Here is a 14806-nt window from a genome sequence, read left to right on the forward strand (position 1 = left end):
CAAGCCTTATTTGGTCAAACTACTTAGTTTGTAAAATTGTACATACAGTGCAGAATCTCTTCCCCAAAATGAAAGTCCCTGGTTCCTCTTATCCTTCTGTGTAGTTATAGTACCTCAGGGGACATTTTTAGGACCATTACTAGTAGAAGCGATCATGAAAGAGGAACTATGGTTGCAGGTTATATTGCAGCGACTCCTTACTTCCTTGTCAGCGCAGTCTGTGATCATGACAAATGGTAATTAAGAATCACCTCTTGCTGAAGTTCTGTCGCAGTTAATATCCCCCAACCTTCAAGTTCATTTGCATCCACTCAAAAATTAGACATAAGTTTGTGTGTGTTTACATTCAATTCCTCACAACGTTAACATCTTGATATTCTTTGCCCTCTTTTTTGGTTTTGGATTCCATTCTGGATAAACAAATAAACACAAATCTACACAAAAAGACTGTAAGCCAGACAAAGCCTTGGAATACTACACAAATATTGAACCAGGGAGGGAATCAAACATCAGTTTTGCTACCACATCCTCATATTCCCAATACATTTTATTTGGGGACAATGGCTCTTGACGAAGGAGCAATCAAGAGGAGCATTGACTGCACAGTCATTTTTAAGATTCCAATCAAGTACACGTGCACCCATGGAGAAGATGTACTGATTGATGTTATCCTGAGTACAGAGAGTGGCATTCGACCTAATATGCTGAATGGCATCTGGCAAAACCAGAATGGTGAAGAGCATTCCGGAAACAGGGTGGGGGTGGAGGTGTGTCGCTGGAGCAACAGAATATAGGATGAGCATCGTTATCAGCAGCATCACTTATTGATTTGTCATCTGGAACATTCTGGATTCGCTGAAGTGGAATTTTTTAATATGTGTCTGTTGTCAAGGTGTGCAAATGATGGGAAGGGTTTCGTGTGACAGGTCGGCTGCGCTTGTTAAAAGAAAAGCAGAAGGCACTTTGGGAACAGGAAAAACAGGGTCTTTTTTCCATCCTGGTCAGGAACAATGCTGATTGATATCAATATCAGTCCTCCTCTCAGACTGCAGGTGCATTTACACACCAGTAGATTAGCTTTGGAACCTCAGGGTGAGACTATCTTTAGCATCTGTGATACTTCCGTGTCGTCTTGATGTTGTTACGCAAACCTTTCCCATTGGTCAGCTCTCAAACGGGGCGGTGTCAGGACCTCACGCCACTGAGGCCATGGGAGGAGTTAGCGATGATGCTACGTGTCTGGTGTCTTCATTCACACATAATCAGCGTGGTTGTCATTCAAGACTGAGTGCCAAAAAAGACAATAAAACCTGTTTGTGGGGAGGTCAGACTGGGGAGAACTCATTCTGACACAATGATGAGGAGACTGGAATTTACCTCTGTCATAATGGTGTGTTCACCTGTCTTACTCGGTTGTTCACCTGTTGGATGAGCATGTGTGTTGTTGGCAACAGGGAACAGGTGATACTCTGGAGTCCAGCAGTATCCCCAGTCCCCACTTCCAAGACACATTCACACATACACACTATCTCTCTCACACACACACACACACACACACACACACACACACACACACACACACACACACACACACAGATTATGAAAAATATATTGAGCAATGTAAGATGTGTTATGAACAAATTATCAAATTATATAATAGATGCATGTCTGCTGTCTTATAAAGCATGAGTCAGTATTTTAGTCAGTCATTGTGAATTCATTTGGCAAACACCTTTACCCAAAGTCATTCACAAGTAGCAAACTGAGACGATAACAGAGAGCAATCACTAAAACTGTTCTCTGATTCATTGATCTACTGTTTAGTCACACTGTACAGTACACTGCTACCACTGGAAAAGCCCTGTCTACAAGCAGTCTACAATAAAGCTGGGAGTGTTGTGTTTGACGTCGCAACAAGGCCCTCTACTGTATAAACAACTGTGTGATCCTGTACCATAAAGACCTTATCACACAAGGCTTATGTTGACTTACCGATGAGTCAGGACTAAAATACACGCACAGATGCTCACACTTCCTCGTACAATAAAACCTCAAAATGTCTCAAAATTTGGGAAGGATCTGTCAAACTGACATTTCTCTGATAACTTCTGCCTTTCCAGATAAACCCATGTGTAACGGCCTCAATAACAGAGGGAGGAAACAGAGAAATAATAAATAATAAAAGATAAATAAAGAAAATGTTTTTATAGACTGAATTTAGAGACAATGGAGAGAACAAGCTCAGTCAAAGGTTGAAGTCAGTTATCAGTTGAAAATGTTCTGATCTGAGGAGTTTGATATGACTAGTGTCGTGTTGCGAGCAACACAATCCAACACTCACTTCTCAATCTTCCCATTTCACTGAGACGATCTCTTCCTGCCTCTACAGGTCAACAATGGCATCTGTGAAAAGTATCGCTGGCCTGTTGAATGTACGTACAATGCTGGTCCCAATCCACTACTCTTCAGAATCACCCCCTGCACTCCCCCTCGAAAAAAAGAAAATGAATAATAAAACGCAAGAACTAAACACCCTTGGTGAATTCTGACAGTCGATAATATCGATCAATAATCTGCTTTCATTGGTGACTCCATACTGTTGTTGCCCAGCAGTAGAGTAGTCTGTGTGACTGGAGGGTGACTATGATGATATACAGTACAGCACAGAGGCCCTGAGGAACTAAAGGCTTTAGTGTGGACTGGGACAGAAGATAGATAGATGGATACTTTATTAATCCCGAGGGAAATTTAAGTCATGGGGGGAAAGAGAGATGGCCCAAAGAGAGTCCAGGCCAGGACAGGTGTTCCCACTCACTTAGAACTGGGTCAGAGCACAGACAGTCCAAACACAACGGCAATCAGACCTCTTATCTTAACAAAACGTTGGTGTGTTTCTTCGTAATTGGACGCAGATAAGATGTTTATCTTAATTCTGCCGCAGAAAAAAAAACACAAAAAAAGCTTTGTCCACCACACAGAGAAGTACAGTATCGCTTCGAGAAGAAACCACTGCAGAATCACGTATGGGCAGATATGACAGGATACGTCCATACAGCTGAACTATATATGAATCACATATGGGCAGATATGACAGGATACGTCCATACAGCTGAACTATATCATGAATCACATATGGGCAGATATGAGCATGGAGGAGGAAATAAGAAGGTCAGCACAGAGGAAGGAATGTGTATTTGTGTATTTTAGTGCATTTCAGTCAAGATCTCATGGGATAATTACCACAGGCCAAGTTCGTTTCTAGGGGCTTTATTTTGATGGCAAAAATGGTTGGCGGAAACGCCAAACCTACCACTAATTAACTACGGCCTGGCTCACACATTTGTGAACATATCAGTTGAACAGTCACACAGTCATCACAGTGCTCACCCCCAGATTTATCACTGATTGTGTATTTATAGCTGAGATTGAAAATCAGCTCCTAGACCGTGTGTCAAATGACTCACTGCCAGGACCACAATGCCTGGGCTGGCATTGACATGACTGGGTGTAGTGTTGTTGTCTCTGCGTGTGCGGCACAAACAATACAACAAAGGAGGACAATTATGTCTTCATATTCAGAACAGAGTCTGTTTGTTGTGCAGTTGGGAATGTTGGGAGGGGAAACAAAGAGGGTTTATTTCTATGCTTTAAAACATAAAGTCTAGAAACATCTCATCCCATGTCTCAAGAAGGGCAAACCACTTTTGTTTGAAGTAGGTTTCCAAGAGATTTCCCTCTTTTTTTCAGTCCTCTGACTGTCTATTAGGGAGGTGGGTGGATGGGCGCGGACCAGAGCAGAATAGTTAACATGCGTGTAATAAGGGGGATTAGGGCTTGACAAGCAGAACCTCATGACACGACACAGCAGGGAGGCTTTTGTGTTCTGCTACTTACAAGTGAATACACACACACACACACATACACATACACACACACACACACACACACACACACACACACACACACACACACAGGGTTTGAAGATAGTGTAGATACAGGAGGTCATTGGTAGCACATTATTATTTAGCAGATCTTTCACTCCATAGTCTTTATATGACAGAGATCAATGTGTGCACTAAATTCTCCCAAATGGCTTATAAACACCCTTCAGCGCACTCAGTACATCTCTGTACAGTGTGAGACTTGGGAGGGAAAAGTTTGTCATTGTTCAGGGATGGATGCTACAGTGCTTTTTACTTTTGTCATTGCTTACCAAAAACACAGCAGTGTTTGTTGTGCTGCAGAAGATTAAAGAGAGCAGAGGAATTAAGACTTAAAATAATGTAATTATCATTTCCCCAAATACTCTGCTTTTTAACGGCAACTTTTATGTGAACTGAATTGAATAGTAGGCTACAGTTAAGATCCGGTTGAAATCTTTGCATTTACAGTGTGAACCTTTAGACTGTAGCGTCATCTTGAGGTCGTCCATGGGACTGAAATACAAGGCCCGATGCACACTGCCTTCGTTGCCTGTGCCTTCTGCGTTGCGGTACTACGGTGTATTGACACCACCGACGTTTCTGCTGCGGCGCTTCTACTGCCAGCCCTATCTTTCTGTAATGAGTTTGCCTTTGATAATGGCCGTCAGTTTGGCATCATCCATCGTTTATAAATGCTCCAAAAAATGGAGACCAGAAAGTTGACCAGTTGTACTTTTATATTTATATTCCTGTCATGTCTGTGACACATTGCCCAGACATAAAAAATGCAGTGAAAGATGTCAGTTTATGTAATGTTGCTGGTATAATGTAAATATGACTATTAAAACATATTTTTACTGTCTATCACGCGTGAAAAAAAACCTCTACATTGCTCGCGGCAATAACGGCACTGTAGCTGACCCCATCCGAGCTAATAGGCCTATTAATCTAAACTAACTTGTATGATGCCAATTCCACATGAGTGAAACTACAAACGACATAGTCTGTATATAGCCATATAAGTATTTAAATGTACGCTATTGTTCACGCCGGCGAGCAGGACCGCTACTTTACATGGGCAGCACTGCTATTGGTACAGGTGATGCTGTAAATGTTTTACCTGTCGCACGATGACGTAAGCACGTAATAGAGGAAAAGGAACCGAAGAGTCCATGATATGTTACATACCTGTCGAAAATTGAAACATTTTGTATGGAATAATTGTAGTGTTTAACTTAATGGTTAAACTTCATGTATTACTTTTAGTTGGTCTTTAAACACTTCAGTAGTAGAATGTCGGCTTCAGCAGTGTTCGTGTTGGATTTGAAAGGAAAGGTAAGGTAATCGTGCATACTTTAATCTATTGACGGTGACAGTTGATAACGATTGCAGACTTTTTTTGTTTCACCGGAGATCACTGTAGATTTTCTGCTACTGGCATATGAAGTGTGGTGTTGGTTTAACAATTCTTACGGCGCGCATTAATAAAAAGAATCGTTTACTGATGAAGTCATCGCCGCTCCACGTAGTATAGGCTAATAGACTTCACTTCCGTGAGTGGTAAATGGAATTTGAAGGACTCGAAGAAGAACAACCTTTCAAGGGCAACCCTTTTCCATAAAGTTTGAAGGATAAAAACATCTGACATTAAGATCACAAACATTTCTGTCCTCATATAGTATATAAAAAAGACCCCCCCCTATGTCCAGTATTAAATGTTAAAATGTTTCATGTCTGCATGCATTCGGTAAAGTAAAACTTTACATGCAGCAAACTGAAAGTTTAAAGCAGCTACAGTTTTTATAAACAAGGAAATGATTGCATGAATACAGGAGTGATACAAAGGCCGGGTATTTAACCAGGCCAGACTGCGATGTAACATGACCCCACAGTGTACTGCGTCTTCACAAAATAATGAATGGGAGCAGGGAGAGACAGGAGTGCAGCCTCTCAGGTGATTCCAGCCTGCCACAGCCGTAGGTTAAAGACACGTAACATGGAGTCCTGTAGTTATAGGGAACTAAGCCTAGGTTCAAGACATGTAACATGTAGTCCTGTAGTTATTAGATTAGATTAGAATAGATTCAACTTTATTGTCATTGCACAGAGTACAAGTACTGAGACAACGAAATGCAGTTTAGCATCCAACCAGAAGTGCAAAATAGCAATAAAAGTGCAGAGTATGTGCCAGAAAACTACTATTTTGCAGATTCTGGAGAGACGCTGAGCCTTGCGTTGTTCACGCGCCGCCATCTTAACGCTTATCTGAGCTGTTGCAACAAATGTTAATTGATTGGATGCCGTCATATTCTCTCATTTGTATCTGCAAACCCATTCTCCTTTCAGGTGCTGATATGCCGGAACTACAAAGGCGAGACAGACATGTCAGAGATCGACCACTTCCTGCCCCTGCTGATGGTTCAGGAAGAAGAGGGCCTCCTCTGTCCTGTCCTAACTCACGGCAATGTCCACTTCTTGTGGATCAAGCACAGCAACCTGTACCGTATCCTCCTGAAAGAAAAAAAATACTGCAACTGATTTGTCTGTCTACCATAGTCTAATCTCAGTGATGTTAAACACAGTGTGATTCCCTAAGTTCTGATGCACATAAATGCTTGATGGATTTTTATCATTATTGTCTGTCTGATCCACTTCATGTCAATGATCGAAAGAGGAATCAAGAGGACTGGTTTCAGAGTATGATGATAAGCCAGAATCAATCTCCTCCAGGTGTTCACCCATACATTTAGACACTTACATTTAGTCATTTAGCAGACACTTTTATCCAAAGCGACGCACAAAGGAGAAAACAATCAAGCTGGCAATAGAGATCTAGTGTAACAATAAGTACTACTTTACAAAAGGTATAAAAAGTGCAGGAATCTAACTTCTGTAAGTGCAGGTTAAGTACTAGTTAGAGGAGATAGCATTAAAGGTAGAGGAAGTGAGAGGAAGTCCAAGTTAGGAAAGGAGGTGCTCTCTGAAGAGTTGGGTCTTCAAGAGCTTCTTAAAAGGTAGAGAGGGACGCCCCTGCTCTGATAGTGCTAGGCAGCTCGTTCCACCAACGTGGAACTACGATACCATAGGCCTATTTGATCTGGTTGCCATTACATTTCTGTACATATCCAAAAATAGGCTTAGAGATCAGGTCAGTGATGCCAGCTGTCAGTTCTAAGGGGTTTAGAAATAAGGTCAGGAAGGAGGCCAACTGCCAGTTCTAAGGAAACTGTAAACTGTTGTATGTCCTTAAGTCGATGATCAGTGGTGGCTACTACCAACAAGAACGCCAATGCTTCCTTGGTCTACGCCTTCTTGTATAAACTTGTGGAGGTGAGTCCCCATTACTGTAATCCACTGTATACATTAGGGGTGGGAATCTCTTGGCACCTCACGATTCGATTCGATTCCGATTCAGAGGTCAACGATTCGATTCAAAACCGATTCTCGATTCTAAACCGATTATCGATTATCAATTCTAAACCGATAAAACGATTATCGATGCATCTCAATTTTTAAAACATTTGAGTTTGCTACTCAGAGTCTCAAATCACTTCCTACTTTGTGTTTGATAATTAAAGAACAGATCTATTTTTTTATTAGAGAAAAAGTTTTTCCTTGTTACAATTATGACTTTCTATGAACAATGCAATAATTGATGCAGCTTGCATTTCAACACAAAATTAATGTGTAAAAAAAAAAAAAATATTAATTTTTTTTTTTTTTTAATTCAAAAATCGATTATGAACTTTTCTGAATCGAGACAGAATCGTTCTAGAGAGAATCGAGAGAAATCGAAAAATCGATTTTTTTCCCCACCCCTAGTATACATGCACCCTGTAATGTACGATTGTATTATAAAGTGTTTTATGTTTAATGGTCACTGATATAGATTTCCCCTTTTTCCTTTGAACCCATCTTCAAGCTGTAACTCTTTAAGACCTGTTGTTAATCAATTACCACATTGGGCTCGGTCATATGAGTTTGTCATTGTGGAAGCAAAATGTCAAAAGTATGACCGAAAACTACACATAGGATAGAATGCAAGGAAAGGTTTTCAAGATGTGTCATAGATTAAGTTTAAATCGAAGGTAGCCTACATCAGGTTTTTGTCAACAAAATTAAAGGCAGTCTCTCCAGTTTTTCTGGCAAAAAAAATCAGAGGGTAACAAGGAAAATAACATATAGGCTGCATAAGTTTAAGATGAACATGACGATGTTTTTACTTCTACAGGTGTTTACTGAGTATTTCACGGAGCTGGAGGAGGAAAGCATTCAGGATAACTTTGTGGTGGTGTATGAGTTACTGGATGAGCTGATGGACTTTGGCTTTCCCCAGACCACCGACAGCAAGATCCTCCAGGAGTAAGAAATGCCGTTTCTCTCTCTCCCATTCGCATTTCATTTTATGGTTTCTCTCTGTCCTTCCTCACTCAGTCACTCAGTCACACAGTCACACAAGCACCTACACACACACACACACACACACACACACACTCACACTCACACACACACTTGATATTCAGGTCAGGTATTTAAAATATAAGCTAATTATGCATAAACAGACTTCACCTGTGTGACCTTTGAACATGCTAGTTTAGTTCTGTGTATCTAACCTTTTGACCCCCTGGCACAGATACATCACTCAGGAGGGCACCAAACTGGAGGTGACTAAGGCCAGGGTCCCCACAACCGTCACCAACGCCGTGTCTTGGAGGTCAGAGGGCATCAAGTACAAAAAGAACGAGGTCTTCATTGACGTTATAGAGTCCATTAATGTGTTGGTGGGTATCTCTGTTCCTGGAGCATAATTTGTATAATTTGCATTTCAGTCAAATGTTCCGGATGTACAATACCACAATACTTGAGTTTCACTGACAGCTGTGAGATGCGGGACCTCCAGGGTGAAGGAATGGAATGAGAGGCTTAAACAACCCTGGTCAAATTAAGTATGGCAGTGCTCTTACAGCACAGTAGCCTGTAACTAACCTAATTGGTGATGAGTTTATAGCTTACTTTGTGCTTATATAATATGGCCAGGACCTGACATTTAGCCAATAGGTTACAGGATAACTACCCTAATTATTCCAACTCACATGTACCCAAGATGAACTCATCCAAAAAAATGGAACAATACATAATCATAAACTTGTATTTCATTCGGCCAGATTTGTTTTCTCATTGTAAAAGGCAGGCCTGCTATGAAAAGTTTCGGTACCACTGAGCTACAGAAATAGAGGCTTGGTGAACCATTGTTTTCTTTTATCCTCCATATTTATAGTTAAATACGAATCAGATATGAATGTAATAGCATTGTGAAATGTTCAGTAATATTCACTAGCAATGACAAAATAGGTAGGCACAATGACTGTCAAAAGTATTTGCTTTGGTTAGGCATATTAATAGCACTGAGAACCAGGACTTCCTTGTCTGTGATGTTGGCCATTGTTATATTCCAAATTATCTTATCATTTATCATATCTGTGTTTTGCTGCAGGTGAACGCCAATGGGACCGTGATGAGCAGTGACATCGTGGGCAGTGTCAAACTGAAGACTATGCTCTCCGGCATGCCGGAGCTCCGACTGGGCCTCAACGATCGAGTGCTTTTTGCACTTACTGGCCGTACGTGTTCACAATGACCTTTTAGGAATTTATACCACACTGTAATACGCTGTGTCATGAACGGGTTTGTTTCCAGTGACTTTTAATCTTTTAAATCAAGTCTAATCTGTCCTCTAAGGCATTTTCCTATTTTTAAAGGTCATATGCAAACGTAAATCCACTTTTGTGAATATTAATAGTCATGTTTCATACGACTAAAACCATGCACATCAAAATAATATTTTCCATACTTACAGTATAATTACTACATATGCAGTCCTTAATTGTCAGTGTTGATCTCAGTTGCTCTCAACTTTAGTTTGTATTTGTCTTGTGTTTTTGTAGGAGACAAGGGTAAGACTGTGTCTATAGAAGATGTGAAGTTTCACCAGTGTGTGCGTCTGTCTCGTTTTGAGAGCGACCGCACCATATCCTTCATTCCCCCAGATGGCGAATCCGAGCTCATGTCCTACCGTATCAACACTCATGTAAGACTGAACATGGCCAAGGGTCATTCTGCTTCACTGGATGTTTCATTGAGTGACTGTATCAGCAAACTCCATACTCTTCCTTAGGTGAAGCCTCTGATTTGGATCGAGTCGGTCGTTGAGAAGTTCTCCCACAGTCGTGTAGAGATTATGGTGAAGGTACTGCAAGTCACCCCACTATTATCCTGTGAAGATTGGATGTTTCTGTTATGCCTATTTGAAGCCATATTTGATTGGTTATCACCATGGAAACAAAAATAAAATACAGAATTTCTGGGTCAGATCTATAGGGGTTGAAACCTAAATTAAAGGGACACTAATTAACCATTGATTTGTGTTAATTCACTCAGCACAAAGTATAATTGACCTCCCATACTGACTGATTAATCATGATAACCTGTAACTATGATGAGAGTATTTCACACTTACATTTCCTCTTTTGTTTTCAGGCAAAGGGTCAGTTTAAAAAGCAGTCAGTTGCTAATAATGTGGAGGTACGAATCCCAGTGCCCAGTGATGCAGACTCCCCTAAGTTTAAAACGAGCACAGGCCACGCCAAATATGTCCCAGAGAAAAACCTTGTCGTGTGGACCATCAAATCATTCCCCGTGAGTATAACTGCAGGCCGATGTTATTGTAAACAAAGACCACAGTGGAGCTCCCTCGTCTCCTCCCCAAGTTCATATTTTATGGCCTTCTTTGGATGGCCGGGAATGATCGGAATGACGGAGAGTATGTGCGTATTCTCTTCTTTCCGCTGCTCAAGGGGGGGAAGGAGTTCCTCATGCGTGCTCACTTTGGGCTCCCCAGCGTGGAGAATGCTGAGATGGAGGGAAAACCACCCATCACAGTCAAGTTTGAGATCCCATACTTCACCGTGTCAGGAATACAGGTATTTTAAGTGTGTGCGTGCACGTGTTTGTTTGACAGCAATCAAAATTATTTTGTATATTTTACCATCAGGAATGTAGGCTACTTGTATAGGCTGTCTATATATTCATTAAAATGTGAATTCATTATTAAATCTTAAGTTTTATTCTGTGACTGTAGCAGTTGTGGCTCATCCTTTCTTCTCTTATCAAGGTCCGGTACATGAAAATCATTGAGAAAAGCGGCTATCAGGCTCTACCCTGGGTCAGATACATAACACAAAGTGGAGGTATTAATTGACGAATGGTTCTCCTTTTAAGTCTTTCATATTTTTTTCACCCATGGAATTCTAATACACATTATTATTCTATTATTTTATTCAGATTACCAGCTGAGATCAACCTAGTATGGTGATGATGTTACAAGATCCCTTCACCCAAGTCATCTAGAGCAGACCTGGAAGATCAAACCCAACGGACCGTATCACGCAAAGCTGTTTTTCACTCCTACACTCCTATAAACATTTAAATGATCTCTTTGGATATGATATTGAATATTATTTTCCTGTGCACACTGTTTAACCTAGTAGGCCTACTGTTGTGTCTGGGTAGCACATAGGGAGTAGGTTAGACTTAGGCTACACTAAAGTATTGTCTGTTTAAATCACTGGTCGGCTTTATTCACAGACCCACTTTTAAATTTTTAATATATTTTGTATGAAATTGTCTAAAAAAAAGTTCATGAGTTGTGTTTTAAATGATATCCACATGCTATAGGCCTATTAGTGTAATTAAATCGTGCAGAATTAACGTTGTTTTTTTTTTACACTTTGTCTGTAACAAAATGGACAACAACTGCTGGTTGAAAATTAAAATGTTTGCTGTCATAAATGTTATTTCAATTTGTCCTTTGTATTACCAACTGAGTCTTTGACTTTGCTGTAAAGGGCTTATTCGAGCAGACTTGTGACAAAACGCTGAATCGCGACTTGTTTACAACGTCCACGTATTAATTTGCCTAATAACCCGCCTTTTTCCCACCGGCTTCAGAAGTTTACTATCAAAGAATGAAAAGATGAATGAACAACTTGTAGCTACAAATAACGTTCTCAAATTGCCCGCCTTCTACGCTCGACGTTATTATTGGTGGAGAGGCAAGTTACCACGGTGATACTGTAGCGACCATACTATTACTCCGCCCTTTTCTCCGAATGTGGAATGACAGCCGACGTTCCGTGGCTTCTTATTGGTTGAGGTATTTTCATCGACGTTTGTAAAGAGATACTAGAGTAAACTCTTGGCTATTCTCAGCGCGCAAATTAAAGGTACTGCAGCCTTGAAAACACCATATTATTTGTTGTGATTTATTTGAAACGCAGACATAAACAATTACCAGAGAACTAAAAAGGAAACCCAACGGTCGCAATATCTACAAAACAGGCAAAGGAGTGAACAAGGTAAGAGGGCACTGCTGTCGTCGCTGATTATTTGTTTCGTTTCCCTATTTTTAAAAACCAGTTAGCCCGACTGCTAGGAAGCGTTAGCCAGCAAAGCTAGTTTACTACACTTTTCTCATTATTTATTTTAGTTTTCTTTTTGCTTCTGTTTACCACTACTGTCTTTGTGGGTGAATATTATTTTGCTACCGTAGTTTTGGAAGATAACATCACGTTTAATAGCGTGACAGCTTGTTGAATGAAATTGTGTTAGCTAGCTATCGTTAGCTGAGTAGCTAGCTGCCAAGCTAAATAGTTAGCAAAAATAAGCGCATTTATAGCTAACGTTAGCTAACTTTATCTAGCTCGACAAGAATCCTGGTTAACTTAGGTAAACATGTTCAAACAGTTTGAATCAATTCGTTGTTTTATTACTTTGACAGGTCTCCTGTTGTATGTCGTAATAGCAAGTTGTCGAGAGCAGAGACTTGCCACCATGGTTTTAAGTGAGAATGATGCTGGCAAGGGCTTGACCACTGCCGCTGCGAAAGGGAACACAGCCGAAGTGCGACGGATGCTGGAGGAATGCCGGGTACATCCAGACACGGTCAATGAATTTGGCCGGACCGCATTACAGGTGAAGTATTCCTGATTTACAATATGTGACCTTTAGTCCGCTTCTTAGCTGAATAGTCATGGTGAACGAGTAACGTGATAAAAGCCATCACGTTACCAGTTAGCACCTGAGTGGGCGTTGGCCGAAGATTAACGTTTGCTAATAACTATACGTTACATACTCACAAGGAATTACCTAATTACTTTGTTGCAAATATACCTCCCTAAACTTGTTGAATGCAATGAATTCCTCTAACTGTTAGTGGAGTTTGTGATGTTTAATTATAACGTTTTGACATTTAGGACCCACTCAATACCTTGTGATGTTGATATTTTTCCTTATTTGTCGGTGTCGGTGCCAACTGTCGGTGGCATATGAATACATTAATTATTATTATTTTTTTTACAATGTCAGATAGAACCTTATACTATTGGTCTCGATTTGCAGCTTTGTTTCCTTATTTTTTATATCTGAGAGAGACCATATGTAGATAGAATATAACAGAGGATATTCTAAAAGACTATTATTTTTTTCCTGCAGGTAATGATGATGGGAAATACAAACGTAGCGTGTCTACTGCTAGAGCATGGCGCGGACCCCAACATCCAGGACCGCTTTGGTGTGACCCCTGCCCACGATGCCTCACGCGGTGGTTTTCTTGATACCCTTCGGGCTCTGGTGGACTTCGGTGCGTCGGTCAACGTTCCTGACAGCTCAGGTGCGCTGCCCATCCACATCGCCATCCGCGAGGGTTACAGAGACGTGGTGGAATACCTTGCGCCACGGTCCAATCTTAGCCATCACAACACGAGCGGGGAGACGGCCCTGGATGTTGCCAGAGCCTCCTGCACACCAGACGTGGTGGAACTGTTGGAACGTCAGTTGGAGTCTAGCCTGACTTTCAAGTCATAGCAGAAAAACACAGGGAGTTTCATGTATCCCTTCCTCTCATTATTTTGCTTTTTGGTGAAATTTCATATATAGGATTTGTAATAATGTGTATCCTTAGATTTTTGAATCCGTTGTGGTAGTTTGATAGCCTTATGGTAGCCTATAGTGTGAACACTTGTGGAAGAAGTGACACATCTTTGTTTTTGCACAGAGTACCATAGAGGGTACTGCAAACCTCGACTCATTTGGGAGTTTGCCATGCACATTTGTAGATTGACAAATTGTCCTTGTTTTTTTTTTTTCCTTGTCCATTCTGTCTACACTCACCCAAGTAGACATTTGAACTGTGTTTGTTTTTTTGTTTTTTTTGAAAATATGAAATGACAGCTGCACACCTCTTTTGGATGGTTTTGCAGTTTGCACTGATGAATTTGTAGCAACCGATGCTTCTTGCATTGTTTCTTTTCTCTTTTTTTAAGATTTATGTGTTTTGTTTCTTGTATATAAAATGTATGAATTTATATGTACTATTTATTGAAATATTGTACATAGCAATTTTATGTTTACCACTGTGGAATGCTTATTGTTATTTATGAAAATACACATAAACCCTAAAATAATTTGATGTATTCACACTTCATCATTTCTTTAGAACACAAATAAAATATTGTCCATATTTCTTCATTCTGAGTTGTTCATTATCACTGCAGATTGTCAAAAAGGAAACAGAGTAGTTCCTCAAGTAGATTCCGGCTTACAGAAGTCACAAATAGAGGTACTAAATTATCCTGTAAAGTAAGTGTAGTATCATATAGTGGAGGCACTATTTGTAGGAAGTTATAGTGTACATTCTTTTGGTTATATTTCCAGCAAACAGCCAATGGCTGACCTTGGCAAAAAGGTTTTCTGTTGTCGTTGCCTGTAAACAAGCTGTAGCCCAGTTTTGTTTGCTGATGTTATGTAAAGACTCACACATGAATTAA

General features: G+C 40.4%; 2 protein-coding genes across 2 annotated transcripts; both read left to right on the forward strand.

The window, feature by feature from the left end:
- The first annotated feature begins 5035 nt into the window (after positions 1-5035).
- Positions 5036-11771, forward strand: ap1m2 (adaptor related protein complex 1 subunit mu 2). The gene is made up of 12 exons (XM_012838851.3): positions 5036-5258; positions 6270-6426; positions 7186-7253; positions 8155-8285; positions 8557-8704; positions 9418-9544; positions 9869-10011; positions 10099-10170; positions 10461-10619; positions 10778-10903; positions 11095-11170; positions 11265-11771. Exons 1-12 carry the CDS (start codon positions 5217-5219, stop codon positions 11285-11287), a joined length of 1272 nt encoding a protein of 423 aa, XP_012694305.1. The 5' UTR covers positions 5036-5216; the 3' UTR covers positions 11288-11771.
- Positions 11772-12136: 365 nt separating this feature from the next.
- cdkn2d (cyclin-dependent kinase inhibitor 2D (p19, inhibits CDK4)) lies at positions 12137-14507 on the forward strand. The gene is made up of 3 exons (XM_012838861.3): positions 12137-12337; positions 12760-12953; positions 13473-14507. The coding sequence occupies exons 2-3, from the start codon at positions 12813-12815 to the stop codon at positions 13842-13844; spliced, it is 513 nt and encodes a 170-aa protein (XP_012694315.1). The 5' UTR covers positions 12137-12337; positions 12760-12812; the 3' UTR covers positions 13845-14507.
- Positions 14508-14806: the final 299 nt, after the last annotated feature.

The sequence above is a fragment of the Clupea harengus genome, chromosome 26, assembly GCF_900700415.2.
Source record: "Clupea harengus chromosome 26, Ch_v2.0.2, whole genome shotgun sequence".
Taxonomy (NCBI): domain Eukaryota; kingdom Metazoa; phylum Chordata; class Actinopteri; order Clupeiformes; family Clupeidae; genus Clupea; species Clupea harengus.

What these genes read in the sequence shown, in the direction of transcription:
- cdkn2d (XM_012838861.3), top strand. Translation starts at nt 12,813, where the DNA reads ATGGTTTTAAGTGAGAATGATGCTGGCAAGGGCTTGACCACTGCCGCT. An exon ending in TTGGCCGGACCGCATTACAG is followed by an intron (nt 12,954 to 13,472) that starts GTGAAGTATTCC and finishes TTTTTCCTGCAG; the next exon opens with GTAATGATGATGGGAAATAC.
- ap1m2 (XM_012838851.3), top strand. Translation starts at nt 5,217, where the DNA reads ATGTCGGCTTCAGCAGTGTTCGTGTTGGATTTGAAAGGAAAG. An exon ending in TCTTGTATAAACTTGTGGAG is followed by an intron (nt 7,254 to 8,154) that starts GTGAGTCCCCAT and finishes TTACTTCTACAG; the next exon opens with GTGTTTACTGAGTATTTCAC. An exon ending in ATACATAACACAAAGTGGAG is followed by an intron (nt 11,171 to 11,264) that starts GTATTAATTGAC and finishes TATTTTATTCAG; the next exon opens with ATTACCAGCTGAGATCAACC.